We start from the raw sequence: 18,184 nt of genomic DNA on the forward strand, positions 1-18,184 counted from the left end.
GTGATTGTAAGGAATTATTATACAATTAATGTCAGTAGAGCTTTGTCTCTATTTTTTGTTCACTGTAAAGATGTTTTTTTAACAATTAGCTGCTTTACTTTCCTAAACCTCACTAATAGTCTTTCGTTAATGAAAAAGTCAACACTGTGGCCAAGTTTGAACTTCAAGAAGGCATGGGACATCCTTTGATGTAAGCTCTCTCGAAGTGCAAGATAAGGCTTGTTCCTTATGTGTGCTCATTCTTCCTTGTGCATGTGGTATTCTCTAAAAGCATAAATGGGCTGCCTTTCTTCAGGCTGATTCCGCTCAGTCCCTGTACCTTTAGGTTGGAAACCTGAAAGAAGCTTTTTGAAGAGTTGATATGCCTATCACCTCCTGTGAAATAACTATGAAGATTGAGGGCAAGTCACCATAACGTGTTAATCGGGTTTCTGTCCAGTATCCTTCAAATGCAAACATGGTACCCTGTAGTCTACTGCACTTTTAATTTGTGTGTTCAGAGCTCCCCCGCTGACACGCCATTGTAACACTCTCAAAGAAAGTGGATGTGTATGTTCATACATTTGGTGATTTAAAAACATATTTTAAAGAAATAAAAAATAAAACTGAATTATAATAATGGAAGCAAATGCTTCATCACCTGTGTCTCATACAGAGACATATATTAGTGTCTCATTTTGCTTTTGTGCTTGTATAATAAAAATGTATATTTTATGTAATTATGTTCTGAGGTTAGACAGTGGGATGAGATCCTTGGAAAGAAACAGCATGTACAGGCTTCCTTGTGATTTACAAATTCTACTTAACTAAGCACAGAATTACAAATCTTGCTTATGATATATTAAAGAGCTCAATATAATTTGTCTTCCTGGGCTTACCCTAAAAGATGTGAGATGGTGAATGGATCAATGGCATTCTAATGCTGATTTTTTTTTTTATCATGTAGGCACGGAGTATTATTGATTATAAGCTATACTTTTCAAACTTGGGCCATTTATGAATTACCTTCATGATTTTGTCCATATCTGAACATAATTGACTGTTATTTCCTTAAAATTTTCTTTTAAAAGCTTACTTTCTAATACAGCATTTCAAAAGGAACTCATCACTACCATTGCTATTCTTTATTCAGTTGAATAATTTCTTATTCTTCATACTTACTTTTTCAAACTTCAAGTTAAAAAAGTCAATTTAAAAAATTATTGTTTTTTCACTTAATTTTTTAAAGTCAACTTTATATTAGTACCATAATTTGCTAGTTAGAATTTTTTCTAGTGCACATTAAAAATATGCAAAACTCCATCCGTGTACCAAAGAATCACTAAGCACCTTATAGTTGGACCTGAACCAAACTTAGGAGAAAAGTGGCTGAAAGAAGATGGGCAATTACTAAGAGTGACCCCTAAGGGGTCCCACCATTGACACAGAGTTTTCTATTAAAACTTGGCAAGGTTGTTCCCACCCCAATGACCCTGAGTGTCAAGCCTGCCATTCAGTGAAAGAGCCGCCACGTGGGGGTCACTGTCCTCCTTTTTAAGTATTACCCTGGTTCCCTCTTGAGGAGTTCCCTTATTAAGGGAAAGTGACCTTCGCTTGGTAGGCATGTAAGGGTGCCGGCGGTAATGAATTTTTTATTTTCTGTGAGGCTCTCTCTAAATCGGATTCAGCATTATGCTAGTGCGGGTGTAAAAAGTGCTCCTGTTGTAAAAAGGTGACCAATTGAAATCCCAGTGTAATGAGGATGAAGCTTTGCTATTCAGCACGGCCGCCTTTGTTTTTAGCCCTCCTAGTAAGTTCTTTGCAAGAACTTTCCTCCTTGCTTCTCAAATCATCTCGTCTAGCTGGGTAGCAAAGGCATCTTTTCTCACCAGTTTCAGATATGAAATACAGTTTGTTCTGTGTTGGTTTTTTTCCAGCTTAAATACATAGTTTTAAATGTGCTGAGAGATTTGGATGTGAAGTCTTGAAAAAAACAAAGTCTTCTTTCTGAAACATGCAAATGTGTGTCTCTCCATCTCCTAGGAAACTATTATGGGACACCCAAACCTCCTAGCCAGCCAGTCAGTGGGAAAGTGATCACAACGGAAGCCTTGCAAAGCCTGCAGTCTGGCTCCAAGCAGGCGACCCCGAAGAGAAGCAAGTCCTACAATGATATGCAAAATGCTGGCATAGTCCATGCGGAGAATGAGGAGGAGGATGACGTTCCTGAAATGAACAGTAGCTTTACAGGTAAAGAGCAGACCTTGTTCCCCTCAGTGGACTTGGTAAAGCGGGCAGTGGGAGGCGTTTGCAAAGGATGTTGAGAAGGTTTCTCTTCTCATGAGGAATTCAGAAAGGTGGACAAAATTCAAACTCTGACCACACAGTGCTTGGAAGAGGGGGTCTTTCTTCTGGTCTGTTTTTCATACTTCTTCACCAGACTATTTTAACTTCAACCAAATAGCTTAAAGGGGCTGGAGGGAAATGTCTGTAGAAGGGAGTCAAGAATAATCAGCATTGTTTCTTTCTCTTCAAAATTATATGTGTACATATATATGTAAAAACTCCTGTGTGTGTGTGTGTGTGTGTGTGTATGTATACATATATATGAATATTTACTTTTTGTTCATTTATTTCTTGGCCTTAACACTGCTCTATAATTATGGTTGATTGCTTATAAAGAGAAATAAGAGAATTTGTTTTACACTTTAGTAACAAATGATGCTGTATAGCAGATTAGCACATCCTTTTTTATCGTACCTTTGTAAATAGAGATTCAGTGGAAATATACCATGTGTTCAGTTTACTATATACCTTATATGAGAGAAAGATGGAAAAATAATAAACACTCTAAGATTGCATTTTGCATATGCATTCTGTATTATACAACATATGTTACTCATTGCATGATGTATTTATGTATATTGAGGGCTACCTACCCCCAGGCTTAGGTATGTTCCCTGGGTTAATGAAATGACCTAGAACTGTTCAAAAATATTTTTCACTATGTGGGGGTTTAACCTTATGTAGTTACTCAGAACGTAGCAACTGCATGAGTTGTGAGTTACTCCACTCTATATAATGTTTTGACTTTGAAGAATATCTCGTAGCTTCTATTTTTCCTATACTTAAATGTTTTCTTTCAGACTTTAGGGTTATAGTTTTTGAGGACTTTCCATTTGCAAGGTATGAGTTCTTTCTCTCTCATAAGGACTCTTCTGGCTTCACCACGCTTCACTCATTACTTAGTGAGACCTAACTCCGATAAAGGGGAAATTAGTTAAATTCTGTATTTTCCTCCTTGTGCTACCAAGCCTAAGAGAATATTTAGGGAAAACTTTGTATTAGTTGAATACTTTCTATAGACTGTACAGGTCTTTCTGAGGTTTTCTCATTCATTGAGCTCAAAAACCTAAAATTCTCCAAGATGGCCATTAAAATCATGTTTTGATGACTTTTTTTGCCATGACAGTAGCCCAAGCCTTCTGCAAGAAGCATTGGTAAAAGGAGGAAGAGGCCTGGTTTGGTATCCTAGTTTGGTTCTTGGTAGTTGTCTTATTATAAACATAATAAATATCTAATCTTTGTTATCCGTAAAAAGACTCATCAGGATTAAATCATGTCTCAGTTCCCCCTTCCAGCTCTAAGAATTAGATTCCATGAAAATTTCCGTTTTCTCATTTAGAATGCATTAGGCCAATGGCTATATCCTGTAGTTGGAATAGCTAGTAGAAATTTCCCATCTGTTACATATGCCTTTATTGAAATCAGCTCATTTCATCCACTCGGACATAAATATTTTATCCATTTATAGTAGCACTCGTTGATCCAAAAGCAGATTATTTAAAAAGTCAGTATTTCTTTTTAAAAAATAGCTAATATTTTAATGTCTTAGTCTTTCAACAAGTAAGGATAGCAAATCATGATATAACCCAAAACATAGATGTGGGCTCAGAAACTAAAGACCTTAGGAGTAACCTGCAGTGCAACAGTCCTGCTAGGCCAGGTGCATGGCCCCTAAGAAGCATATGTGCCTTTGTCCTGTGTTTATTAAGTAGGTTTCTTGAGAGAAAGCAAGTAGGGGTAGTTTACTTTAGGTCTTGGTGCTTTTCCTATTTCCTATCTCTGTCTATAGAAGCCATGCCTCAGAAAATCTGTCCCCATTAAAATACCCACTGAAATCCTAGTGTCAAAGGAAAGCTTCTGGGCCCAGGTCACCATTGCTAAAGTCAGTCTGATCACTAGTTTCTGCACAAAAAAAGAAAGCCAGGTGGCACCTGATTGCCTTATTCAGGTGTCTGTCTTCGCACCAAGAAAGCCGATTGGATGCACAGAGAGAACTGGTCTCAAAATATACATGCGATGGGACACCCTCAGTATATACGGAATGTGTTGAATATATGTCCCCTCACTTAACCAAACTACAGCTGTGACAGCTGACAACCTGCCATACACTAACTCACATTGATTCTTTCAAATGATTGACGCTACCCAGCCTATGGCATGGGTATCAAACTAGCTGTGTCAGAGCATTTTGCACTGTGAACCACTTTGTGTAACAATCCACCAGCCACTTGGAGCATAGAGTGACAGCAGCATAATGAAGTCTTGCCTTTTTAACAATCTCTCCGGGTGATTATTATGTACAGTGAAGTGAGAAAGGTAGACCTTCCAAAGATATACCCGAAATGAATATGGGTAAATCTTTCAATTCTTGCCAAGTTTTGAATTTATTATTTATTGATTAGTAATTTCAAAATATTTCTTCTTTGTTGTCCTAATTTCCCTTTTGCCCTCTAACTTATAGTTATTTTATAAATCTGTACTCATGGATGCAAATTATAAAACCAACTCAAATTGGTTTAAGCAGGAAAGGGAATTCAGGGGACTAAGCAGTTCAAGAGGCCAGAGGCTGCCTTGATTTCTGGCATGAAATCAGAGGCTCAGTGGGGGTTCCGGGTGACCAACCTCCTGTTCCTCTGTGTAGACTTAGTCTCAGGCAGGTCTTACCAAGCACCTACAACATGAGAACCTACTCACTTCAGCATCAAGAGGCCACCTTTTGCTTGATAGAACAAAACTTCCATGTTTGCCGTTCGTTGGCTTGCTTTGCATGCTGTGCTGGTAAGAGTGTGACGTGGGCTCACCACATGAACTAGGAGGGGATTAGTCAGGCCTCACCTAGAGCTAGCGTAGAGGGGGTGATTTTTAAAGGGAGATCTAAGTGGTGAGACCAGAAGAAGAGGGGATAGATGCAGAGTAAGGAAAGACCGCAGGCAGCCTGCTCAGTGGTGGTGCATTTTTGGTGGAAGTGTTTTTTTAATAGGCTCAACATATCTTCTATCCAACTGTTGCATTACCTTTGTTCTCAAGTGTGTCATTGGGAGCTTCTCATCTGAGAAAGATTTGAATTACAGCCTTTTATTATTCCTCACTCTGCTTTCAGTAAATCAGAAATAGCTACAGGAAAATTACTGTGGGAGATAGAAAGTAACTCCACCCCTGATTATTATGTTTTAAAACCCCATAGAGAGTGACATTTAATATCATCGGCCTCTATAAAAATTCAACCAGAATGTCAACATTGCCCTTTGCAGAAATTTGATGACATCACCTCTTGATGTTTCTAGTTCATAAAAAGGAGAAGACTCATGTACTTACAGCCTTCTTTTAAGACCCAAGTCAAATGAGTCCACCCACACGATACTGTTCTGGGGATAACCATCTTGGTTTTCACAAGAACATTTTCTTCAGTTTGGCAAAAGAGACTCAAATCTGACTCAGTGGTATAGCTGTCTCTATATTCTAAACTTTTGTCGACTTTCCAGCTTTATTTGTGTCTTTGATCTCTGCCAAAAATGTTTTCAATAATTTATACAGAATGGACAATAGTGTTACTACATATCTGTTTGTAGCCTGGACTTTTTCTTACTTTCGAAAGTCTGCTAAGTCATGAAAGCAAATGATACTTCTGGAATGAGAGTGCAGCTCAGTCTGTGTTTGGATGGTCTTCTTAGTTTAAGATACTTAAAGGTTTGAGGCAAGAATTTGTTTCTTCTCTTACATTTCCAAGATTGTGAGCAATGCATGATTGGAGCATTTTCTCTTTAGGTAAAATAAACTTGGTCCATCATTCTGATGTTTTCATTAAGAGAACTTTGATCTAAATAAAACAATATAGTCAATGGTCAGAAATTAGGAAAGGATGAGGGCTTTTAGAGTATAGGTGCATACTGTGCTTGGGCTGGTACCCCACCTTGGAGTATGATTGATGCTATTTTCTCTCTCTCTCTCCGCCCATGATTAAGCAGCCGATTCTGGTGACCAAGAAGAGCACGCTCTCCGAGAGACGGCGCTACCGCCTGCGAATAGTAGCATCACCGCTGCTCCCATCACGGACCCTTCTCAGAAGTTCCCTCAATACCTACCTCTTTCTGCAGAGGATAACTTAGGTCCTCTACCTGAAAACTGGGAGATGGCCTATACCGAAAATGGAGAAGTCTATTTTATAGAGTAAAGTATACCATTATTTCCACCTGAACCTCTCCCTTCCTTTTATTCCCCTTCCTTTCCTCTCTCTAGCAGCTGTAGATGTAGATTAAATCTAAAAGGATTGATCACACACTGATGGTATTCGCTTATACACTTTAACAAGCTTTGTACAAAAAAGCAATTAGCGTATCATCCTAATCATTGAGCCTGAATAGGTTGAGGAAACATAAGGTTAACAATTTCCCTAAAGAGTTTGACAACTAAATTATGGTGTATATATAAATTATGGTATAATCTATAAAGAATATGTTTAGCCATTAAAAATAAGTAAATCCTTTGCTTTTTTTTTCTTAATTGTGTTTTCTTTTTGTCAAGTTTTAAGAAGTATTTATATATTCTGGATACAATTCTCTTTTCATATTTATGATTAGCAATCATTTTCTCTAAGTCAGGGTGTTTTTTCATTGTTTTAACTGTGTCTTGTGAAGAGCCAGGGTTCTTAATTTTGATGGAGTCTAATTTACCAATTTTTTTCTATTGTGGATTGTGCTTTTAGTGTAGTAGCTAAGAGATCTTTGTTTAACTCAGTAATAAAGCAGTCTGCTCTATTTCTTTTAGAAGTTTTATAGTTTCCATATTACATTTAGATCTATGATTCATTTTAAGCTAATTTTTTACATGGTGCAAGGCATGTTGATTGAAGTTTGAGAATATATAGATATGAAGTCTTTCAAAATTATAACAGATAATACTATATAGTTAAACATTTAATAAATAACCTTTATTGAAAAGGATAAAAATACTTATGATTGAAACCATACTAAGAAATCTAAGATTGTAATTTCCTAACCAACAATAGTAAATTTTTAAAATGCTGTTCTTTGGCTCTATTATTAAGATTGTCTATTAAGATTCACCATAGTTTTATGTACCACTGAAAAGGAAAAAACAAAATGGCCAAATTAAACTACAAAATAAATAAAAGTATAGGTAAATCTGTTATATTCAAACAGATTGAAATCGAAATTCCTCTGTTCAGTGAACAATAACAAAAGGGGGAATTGCAGAACAATATATGAAGTTTCTCACTTTTGTAAAATATATGGGTATTATGCTAGGTGTATATATGTGTACATTTGTTTGTGAATATGTAGATATAGTTATATGTATAGAAAAACTCTAGAAATATCTTAACACTTGAATTTGAATAAGGAATTTAAGTAACTTACTTTATAATCCCATTATACATTTCTCTTTGGCTTGAATATTTATTTCCATTCAAATGTATTTTTGAGCATATATTTTGTAATTGAAAAATCACTGAGGGTAAGAAAGTATAATTTTTCCTAAAGAGGTGGGAGAGATGGAAAAGGCTTAGGTCTCAGAATACCTCTTTCAGAACCGACCTAGGAAATCTGAGATTTCTAGTGAATGAGAGCTCCTGTGTTATTTTCCGTCTAGAAAGAGGGGACAGTCCTCGTTTCCGTCTTCATGTTAACGACAAATGCTTATTAAAGACAGGAATGGAAGATGGAGTTTTTTCCCTGGGAGTCAGGGAAGTAGAGCGGTTAAGAGCTCACCTAAAAAGTCATATTGTTCCCACCACTTACTAGTTGTGCTTACTTCTTTGACTCTCAATTTTCCATATCTGTGAAAGGACTGAACATTATGAATCCGACCTGCCGTGTCACTGTCGTGAGAATCAGATTGATGTAGGATATTTTCTTTGTGCCGGGATCGCGTCTCGTCAAACCAAGAATGGAAGCACAGACCAAGGAGAGGCGAGGAGTTGTAAAAGAGGATAGTTTATTAAAAGTACAGAGTAAAGAGTCGTAGCTCTCAGAACGAGAGGGCTCCTGACCAGGTTGCCCAACGTGGGGCAAAGGCTCTGCATTTTATGCCTTTCTTTGCCTGCTTGGAGAAAGGGGCTGGTGCCTTCTAATAGAATTCATCTATCAGGTTTGTCCTGTTTGCCCACCCTAAAGGGATTAACGAGCCCATTCTTATCTATCAGATCTGCTCCCTTGTGGGCCAAAAGGGATTTGTGAGATAATTTATTAACCTCAAGACACATCCTCATATCTTTGTCCTGGAGTGAAGGAGACATTCCAAAACTGGAGTTTCAGGATATGGCTGCCTTTTGTTTATGTCACCAGGGACCTCCCTGTCTACCTTACATCTTGCTAACTAACCTGTCTCAAGATGAGATAGTGGATGTAAAGTACTTGGGCTAGTACTAATTAGTGAGCATTATTGTGACTGTTACCGTTTTTGTCATCAAAGTTTGGTTATTACAGAGGAGTTTAAATGTTTTAAGGTTGGATGTCAACTCTAGGTTTAGGATTTTGTACTTAACCTTTTGTAATAAATTGCCTTCAATATTATGTCCATTAGTAATGAAACATTGTATTGAGCGAAGGAAAACATAACAGAGGAATATATATACAGTATACAATATATACAGAGTAATATGTGAAACTCTAATTCTTGGAAAAGAACGTACCAATAATTTTGCTAAATACTGACTTGATAAATTTGAAAAAAGAAAGTTGGTTATTTTGATGGTTACTGAAGACCCAAGACTCTGGTTTACTTATAGGAGAGTGCAGTGATTTCCTTACTTTTCATAACCTAATTTAGCTTTTAACTGATGCTAATGTTTTATATTAAACATGGGCCTAATATTTATTAGAAAAATTATGCAAAAGTGTGGCTTATGACAACTGCGGCATTTGGTCCACTGCTATCAAATTACATAGATATTAAGTTATTAGATAAGCACCATTTATATTTTAGCCTAAATTATATATCCAGGTTAATTCGTTTTCAGGTGTTCTTCATTCTGAAGAACTTCATCTTCGAGTATCTTACACTGAATAGCAAAATTAAATTTCTATGAAATCAGAAGTACCTTGTTTTATGTATGTGTGTGAATATTTACTTTATGAGAAATCTAAGAAATGCTGGAATTTTAAAAGAACATTAAAAATCAAGCATGGACTGACATAAACCTTGAACATTAAATAGAAAACAAATATAAGACTTTAAAAGGAAGAAAAACTAAGGCAGACTGGCTAAGGATTTTAGGGTCAAAGGAATACAGACGGTGAGTTCCTTGAGTTTTCTTTTTACCTCGTTTGCCCCAGACTTGAGCTGAAGAAATCAAACCAGTAACCCAGAAATACCAACAGGTGGAGACACACACACACAGACAAAAATAAGCTCTAATAAAGGCCTACTCTCTCTAGCAAAAGGACCAGGGAAAGGGCATTCTACAAGACAGTACACTTGCATTCAATAACTGCTGGATTCCAGCCAACAGCCCAGAAAATCCTGTGTTCCCTCAGCCCTGCCAGCAAAGGTCAGGTGGAAAGCCAAGTCGTCTACCCTCTATGGGCTATAACTAGGAGCCCAAACCTCTCTGCTGTGGTACTATCAAAAAGAGCTCAGAAAGAGCTGGGACTTGGATTGTGGCCAGGCAGTAATAAGCACTCCTCCTTTCCCCACTTGGACTCAGTGGAGGCCATGACGGGTAAAGCTTGGACTCTCACCCTGACCTGGCTGTATGAGGCAGCCTCTCCCTACCCACCAGGGTGGCATCAGAGGAGATGTGATGGAACATCAGGGCTTTTACCACCATCCAGTGGTAAAGAGCCCCCGCCATGGAGTCAGTAGCAACAAGCCGGGAGCAGTAATGAGACATTCCTTCCCCTCCCAGCTAAGCTGGTATCAGTGGAGATCTAGTGGGAAGCTGGAACTCCCATCTCCACCCAGCAGAAACCAGAAGCTCCTCACCCCCTTGGGTGTCAATGAAGACCAAACTGGGATGCTGGACTTGAACCCCAACTGAGAAGTAAGAGGTGGCACCAACCCTCCCCCTACTTGAGCAGTGTCAGGGAAGGAAACCTAAAATGGAAGATTTAAATGAGCTCTAGAATGCTATGCATAAATGTTCAGGTTTTAATAAAAATCCCCTTGTTATATCAAAAGTCAGAAAATATCTCAAATTGAGTCAATAAAGATAATCAGTAGATGCCAACACCAAGATGACAGACATTACAATGATCTGACAAAGATTTCAAAGCAGCCATCATGAAAGTCTTTAATGAACAATTATAAACATGCTTGAAAACAATAGAAAGTTTCAGCAAAAAATAAGTCTCAGAAAAGAAACAGAAGACATAAAAAATGGAAATTATGGACAGAAAAATACAATAATCAAAATAAAAGACTCTGTAGATGGCTTCAACAACAGACTGGAGGGGAGAGAGGAAAGAATCAGTAAACTTGAAGGCAGAAAATAGAAATTACCCAATAAGAACAACAGAGAGAATACACTACATAAAAATTGAACAGAGCTTCAGGAACCTTTGAAGCAATAATGGAAGATCTAATATTTGCGTCATCAGAGTCCCAGGAGAACTGAAAATGGGTGGGTGTAACAAAGTACTTGAAAAACAAAATCCTCCAAATTTGGCCAAAGAAATAAATCCACAGAGAAGCTTAGTGGTCTCAAACGGGATAACCCTTGTCCCCCCTCAAAAAACTATACCAAGACACATCATTGTCAAACTTGTGAAAATAAAGAAAAATCTTGAAAACAGAGAAATGACACATTCCTTATGTTAGTGAAACAATTCAAATGACAGCATATATTTTATTAGAAGCCACAGGTCAGAAGGAAGCAGCACAGCATTTTTCATGTGCTGAAGAAAAAGAAGCAACCCACAATTCTATATCCAGTGAAAATAATATCCAGTGAAAATGAGGGGGGAAACCAAGACATTGTTAGATGAAGGAAAACTAAAAGAATTTGTCACCAGCAAGCTTGTATTAAATGAATGGCTAAACGATATTCTGTAAACAAAAATAAAATAATAAAAAAATAATCTTAGAACATCAGAAAGGAAGAAAGAACAAAAGAAAGTTAAAATATAGGTAAATAAAATACACTTCTCTTAAGTTTTCTAGTTAGGTTAAGGGTTGAAGTAAAAATTATAACACCATCTAATACGTTTTTAAATGTATGTAGAGAAAATATTTAAGACAATTTTATTATAAGTGCGAAAGAGTTAAAAGATATATATGTGTGTGTGTTATATATAGTTATATGTGACTATATGTAGTGAGAGATGATATAGTTAGTGTGTTTGGCCTGCTATAACAAAAACAGCATAGACCAGGTGGCTTAAACCACAAAAATTTATTTCTCACAGTTCTAGACATTGGGAAATTCAAGATCAAGATGATGGCAGATTCTGCGTCTGGTGAGAGTTCACTTCCTGGTTCATAGACAGCTGTCTTCTCGCTGTGTTCTCACATGGTGGGGAAAAGAGAACAAATAGAAAACAGAAAACAAAATAGAAGACTTATGTTCTTATGTATCAATAATTATATTAAACAAATTTAAATACATCAGTTAAAAGATAGAGAATGGCAAAGAGATTAACAAATATGAACAAACAATATACTTTTTACCAAAACGTATTTCAAATAAAACTATATTGTTAAATTGAAAGTAAAAGTCTGGAAAAATGTATCTTGAAACATTAATCAGAAGAAATAGAGTTGCATATTAATGACAGGTAAAGTAGGAAAATCTCTAAACACTTAGAAACTAAATAACACACTTCTGAATAATCTATGGGTCAAACAGGAAGTCTCAAGAGAAGTTTAAAAAATACTTTGACCTGAATAAAAATGAAAAACAGCATCTCAAAATAGGTGGGGCACAGCCAAAGCAGTGATAAAAGGTAAATTTATAGCATTAAACCAATGAAAAAGAAGAAAAATCTATATTAAACAATCTAAGCACTCAACTCAAGAACCCAGAAAAACAATAGCAAATTAAACATGAAATAAATAAATGGAAGGAAATAATAAAAAGCAGAGTTCAATGAAATCTAAAACAAAAACAGTGGAGAAAATCAATGAAACAAACAGCTAATTCTTGAAAAAGATTAATGAAATTGAAGAACCTCTGGCAAAACTGACAAAGGAAAAAAATTAGAGACGGCACAAGTTACCATTATTAGGAACTAAATAAAGAATTGCCTCAGATCTTGAAGACATCAAAAAGATAAGAGGATGCTGCCCACAAGTCTGCATACATAAATTTGACAACTTACATGAAATGGACCATTTCCTCAGGAAGTGTGAACTACCACAACTCATCCAATAAGGAACAAATAATATAAATAGCCCTGTAACTATTAAGGAAAATGAATTTGTAATTTAAATGCTCATGAAAAAGAAATCTCCAGGCCGAGATGGTTTCACTAGAGAAACAGTCAAAGAAGAATTCGATTTCTACACAATCTCTTCCTGAAAATAGAAGAGATTCTATTTTCTAAAAGAGATTCTAGATTGTAAAATATGTTCATGAAGCTAGTGTTACCTTGTTACCAAAAACAAACAGGGACTGTGCAAGAAAAAAGAAAACTGCCGAGCAATATCCTCATGAATATAGATGCAAAAATCTATAACAAAACATTAGCAAATAATATTCAATAATTTAGAAAAAGAATTATACACCATGACCAAGTAAGTGGGAATTATTCCAGGGATGCAAGACTAGCTCAATATTTGAAATTATTATCAATGTGATCCACCATATTAAGAGACTAAAGAAGAAAATCACACAATCATAATCATCAATGCACTAAAAGCTTTTGACAAAATTCAGCACTCATTCATGAAAAAAATTATTAGAAAAATAAGAATGGGGTAATTTTCTTGACTTGATAAATAGCATCTACAAAAAACCTACAGCTAACATTATACTTAATGGTGAAAGACAATATGTTTTTTCTGCAAGACTGAGAATAAGCCAAGGATATTAGCTCTCACCACTCTTAATTCAACATCGTACTGTAAGTTCTAGCCAAGATAATAAATCAATAAAAGGAAATAAAAGACAAAGATTGAAAGGGAAGGAATAGAACTATCCCTCTTTGCAGATTATATGACCATGTAGAAAATTTTAAGAATTGTACAGAAAATTCTAGAATATGAGGTCTGATCAAACAATATGGTGAACATGTACATTTTTAAAAATGTATTACAGAAAAAGACACATTGTCATTAATCCCCCTCAAAATATTCCCCCTCACTTCGAACACACTTATCCCATCATTCTTTCCACTTACTGAAGCAGTTCTGGAAGTCTTCTTTTGTGAGTGTCTTTGGTTGTGCTGTCATGGCTGCCTCAATGTCCTGAATCGATTCAAAACATTTACCTTTCATGGTCATTTTGATTTGAGGGAAGAGCCAGAAGTCACAAGGTGCCAGGGCCAGTGAATAAGGTGGATAAGGATACACCGTAATGTTTTTATTTGACGGACATTGCCATACCAGAAGCGATACATGACACAGAGCTTATCTGGTGTGATCACAAAATACGGTGAATGCTGCTGCCAAGTGCCATCCAACAGAAAGGCAGGGATCTTCAATACAGGGAGCAGTACATAGAATCTTAGTAACAATGTGTGACAAGCTTCAACTTGTTTGGTGCAGTCAGTTAGGTGTGAGCTACGGTTGAGAGGTGTGTTTTGAAGTATGCCATAAATCATCCTCCATTATGACAACATTCCGTGTCACACATCGCTTCTGGTACAGCATTTCTGTCAAATAAAACATACCGGTGTGTCCTCATCTACCTTATTCACCGGATCTGGCACCATGCGACTTTTGGCTCTTCCCCAAAGTCGAAATAATTCAGGACATCGAGGTAGCCACGACAGCCAACTAAAGACACTCACAAAAGAGGACTTCCTCCTTGCCAGAGCAATGAGGCAAGAGAAAGAAATAAAAGGCATCCAAATTGGGAATGAAGAAGTTAAATTGTCACTCTTTGCAGATGACATGACGCTATATATAGAAAACCCTAAAGACTCCACCAAAAAGCTATTAGAAACAATCAATGAATACAGTAAAGTCGCTGGCTACAAAATCAACGTACAAAAGTCCATTGCTTTCCTATATACCAACAATGAAATCTCAGAAAAAGAAATAGAGAAAACAATTCCTTTTGCAATTGCAGCAAAAATAATAAAATACCTAGGAATAAACTTAACCAAGGATGTGAAGGATTTATATGCTGAAAACTATAAGACATTTTTGAAAGAAATGAAAGAAGACACAAAGAAATGGAAAGACATTCCATGCTCATGGATTGGAAAAATCAACATAGTTAAAATGGCCATATTACCCAAAGCCATATACAGATTTAATGCAATCCCCATCAAAATCCCAATGGCAATTTTTAAAGAAATAGAGCAAAAAAATCATCAGATTTGTTTGGAACCACAAAAGACCCCGAATAGCCAAAGCAATATTTAAAAAAAAGAACAATACGGGAGGTATCACACTCCCTGATTTTTGCTTGTACTACAGGGCTACAATAATCAAAACAGCTTGGTATTGGCGGAAAAACAGACACATAGACCAATGGAGTAGAATTGAGAACCCAGAAATAAAACCACATAAATATGGACAGATAATTTTTGACAAAGAAGCTAAAAACATACAATGGAGGAAAGACAGCCTCTTCAATAAATGGTGTTGGCAGAATTGGATAGCTACGTGCAAAAGAATGAAACTGTACTGCTGTCTGTCACCATGTACCAAAATTAATTCAAAATGGATCAAAGAATTAAGCATAAGACCTGACACAATAAACTGCATAGAAGAAAACATAGGTACTAAACTTATGGACCTTGGGTTCAAAGAGCATTTTATGAATTTGACTCCAAAGGCAATGGAAGTAAAAACTAAAATAAACAAATGGGATTATATGAAATTTAAAAGCTTCTGCACAGCAAAAGAAACAATTGACAAAATAATGAGGCAACCAACTGAATGGGAGAAGATTTTTGCAAGCAGTGCCTCTGATAAGGGGCTAATATCCAAAATATACAAGGAACTCATGAAATTCAACAACAAAAAAACAAACAACCCAATTGAAAAATGGACAGAGGACCTGAAGAGACATTTCTCCAAAGAGGATATACAAATGGCAAATAGACATATGAAAAAATGCTCAACATCGCTAATCATCAGAGAAATGCAAATGAAAACCACAATGAGATATCACCTCACCCCAGTCAGAATGGCTGTGGAGAAAAAGGAACTCTCATACACTGTTGGTGGGAATGCAGATTGGTGCAGCCGCTATGGAAGGCAGTGTGGAGGTTCCTCAAGAAATTATGAATAGAATTACCATATGACCCAGCAATCGCTCTCCTGGGTATCTACCCAAAAAATCTGAAAACATTTCTCTATAAAGACACGTGTGCTCTTCAATGTTCATTGCAGCTTTGTTTATGGTGGCCAAGACATGGAAATAACCAAGATAGATGGTTGTTCGCTAGATGAATGGATAAAGAAGTTGTGGTACATATACACAATGGAATACTATTCGGCGTTAAGGAAAGATGATACAGGAGCATTTGTGACAACATGGATGGATCTTGAGAGTATAATGCTAAGTGAAATAAGTCAGACAGAAGAAGCAGAGAACTCTATGATTTCACTGATATGTGGTATATAAACCAAAAACAACAAAAGAACAAGACAAACAAATGAGAAAGAAAAACTCATAGACACAGACAATAATTTAGTGGTTACCAGAGGGTAAGGGGGTGGGGGGTGGGTAATGAGGGTAAGGGGGATCAAATATATGGTGATGGAAGGAGAACTGACTCTGGTTGGTGAACACACAATGGGATTTATAGATGATGTAATACAGAATTGTAAACCTGAAATCTATGTAAATTTACTAACAATTGTCACCCCAATAAATTAAAAAAAAAAAAAAAAAAAAGAGGACTTCCAGAACTACGTCAGAAAGTGGCCAGAACAATGGGATAAGTTTGCTCAAAGGGAGAGGGGAGTATTTTGAGAGGGATTTAATGGCAATGCATCTTTTACCGTAATAAATTTTTTTGTTTGTTTAAACATTCACTGTATTGGTTTGATCACACCTCGTAAGTGAGCTAATAAGTAGTATTGATGGTGACAGTTGTTACTATATTACCTTTCTGTTTTTCCTTTTAACTCAGTTTTTTCTTTTAACTCAGTGTATACATTTGCGCATTCTGTTTTTCACTTAAGGCATATTATTTTTCAATACTTAATAAGATTTAAATCTAAGACAAAGAACTGGCGATTTTCAACATGTTTACAACCCAAACTTCAGATTTCCAAAAAAATTATTTTTAATGTCTTGCTTTCGTTTCTGGTTTGCAGTATAAACTACTGGATTTGCAGTCCTTTGCCCCTCCTGTTTAGCTTGCATGCAGTGACTGGGAGCTCAGGCAAAACTTTGACCCAGTGTATTGCTGTGCTTCAGATCAAGTGTTTCCATCCTTCTCGTGACATTTCTAACAGGACGAAGGGCAGTATTCTTGGGAATGTTCCTGCTCTTTCAGACCTTCAAGGGCTCAGTCAGTGTCGGTTGAAACACTTCATCTAGAGTTGGGCTATGGCCTCCAGAAGGTGGTTGGGTGACATGTTTAACTTCTCCAAAGATTTTCTTGGCCCATAAATAGAAATTTATGATAGATAATTTGGGGTTGCCTTCACTATATCTGAAGCATAGTTTCGGGCGCTGTGATTAATGATACATGTTAGCAGCTGTGAGCCACTTGCATGAATTGAGGTAATTTCACACTGTCATGAGAATCCTTATATAAAAGAATGAGTGAAAGAGCAGCCTTCTTTGTGAATTCCAGCATTCAAGATTTAAGTGATAGCAAATTGAAAATAAATTGAAGTTTGCTCTTCAGCAGATGTGAAGGCTAAAATAAGTAGACAGCAGTAGACAGTGTAGACAAGGGGTGTCATTTGGAACTCATTTTTCAAAAATAAAACTGGTGTTCCAATTTCAGCTTTCAATAATGGAATGATTATATCTTAGATAAGTTAAAAGCCTGCCTGAGATCTTTCCTAAGCCATTTTATAATTCCAAACTCAGGCTCTCTTCTGGTGTGGGTTTGCTGTTTGAAAGTATCTTTGATTGGTTGCAGAGCAAATGTTCAAGAGTATGTAATTCTTTTGTCATTGAGCTTTTTCCTTTTTCTTTTCAAACATATTTCTTGTTTTTGTTTCTGGATTTCAGCCATAACACAAAAACAACATCCTGGTTAGACCCTCGGTGCCTGAACAAGCAGCAGAAGCCTCTGGAAGAGTGTGAAGATGATGGTAAGGGGCTTGGAAGGTCTTGGTTTAAGTGAGTTGGGTGTTTGTTCAGACATGCAAATTTTAAAGAATTATAGCAAAGGTCAACCAGGTTTCAACAAAGAGTTTTTAAAAGATAATCTGGACCTATTCTAGGTCAGCTGCCCAAAAATATCATCAATCTAACTTTCAGTTTCAAAATTCTTGGCCATATGCAAGGCAAGTATAAGGGAAAGGTTGAAGAGCTTTCTTTGGGTAGGGTTGAGGTTGTTTTTCCTTTGGTTTTTCTAGGATGAAAGCCTCAGTTTCACCCCTTAGACGTCTTCCAAATAAGCAGAAATAGTCTCTGCCTATTTCTTTTCTGTTTTCTCATATCTGTTTACAGTCACTGCGATTGGGGACTCAATGCAATGGGACTGTGATTGCTCCCGTGACTTGATCTAAACATGTGCACCCTTTGCCTTCTTACGTGACGTTGCCTCTGATTGGAACATCACGCATCACGTTTGTTCTTCCTTTCAGTCTCAGCATAGGT

General features: G+C 36.7%; 1 protein-coding gene across 24 annotated transcripts in view; it reads left to right on the forward strand.

Moving 5' to 3' along the window:
• Nucleotides 1-18,184, forward strand: part of MAGI1 (membrane associated guanylate kinase, WW and PDZ domain containing 1) — a 573,273-nt gene that overhangs the window by 463,551 nt on the left and 91,538 nt on the right. For 13 of the 24 annotated variants that reach the window (XM_081071390.1, XM_081071399.1, XM_081071382.1 and 10 more), the window contains exons 4-6: nucleotides 2,023-2,229; nucleotides 6,291-6,492; nucleotides 17,591-17,673. In XM_081071390.1, the coding sequence (XP_080927516.1) occupies nucleotides 2,023-2,229; nucleotides 6,291-6,492; nucleotides 17,591-17,673 (492 nt within the window). Of the gene's footprint in view, nucleotides 1-2,022; nucleotides 2,230-6,287; nucleotides 6,493-17,590; nucleotides 17,674-18,184 lie in introns of all 24 variants that reach the window. The other 11 variants (XM_081071379.1, XM_081071397.1, XM_081071400.1 and 8 more) reach the window with 1 other exon arrangement.

Source organism: Rhinolophus hipposideros (genome assembly GCF_964194185.1).
Source record: "Rhinolophus hipposideros genome assembly, chromosome: 14".
Classification (NCBI taxonomy): domain Eukaryota; kingdom Metazoa; phylum Chordata; class Mammalia; order Chiroptera; family Rhinolophidae; genus Rhinolophus; species Rhinolophus hipposideros.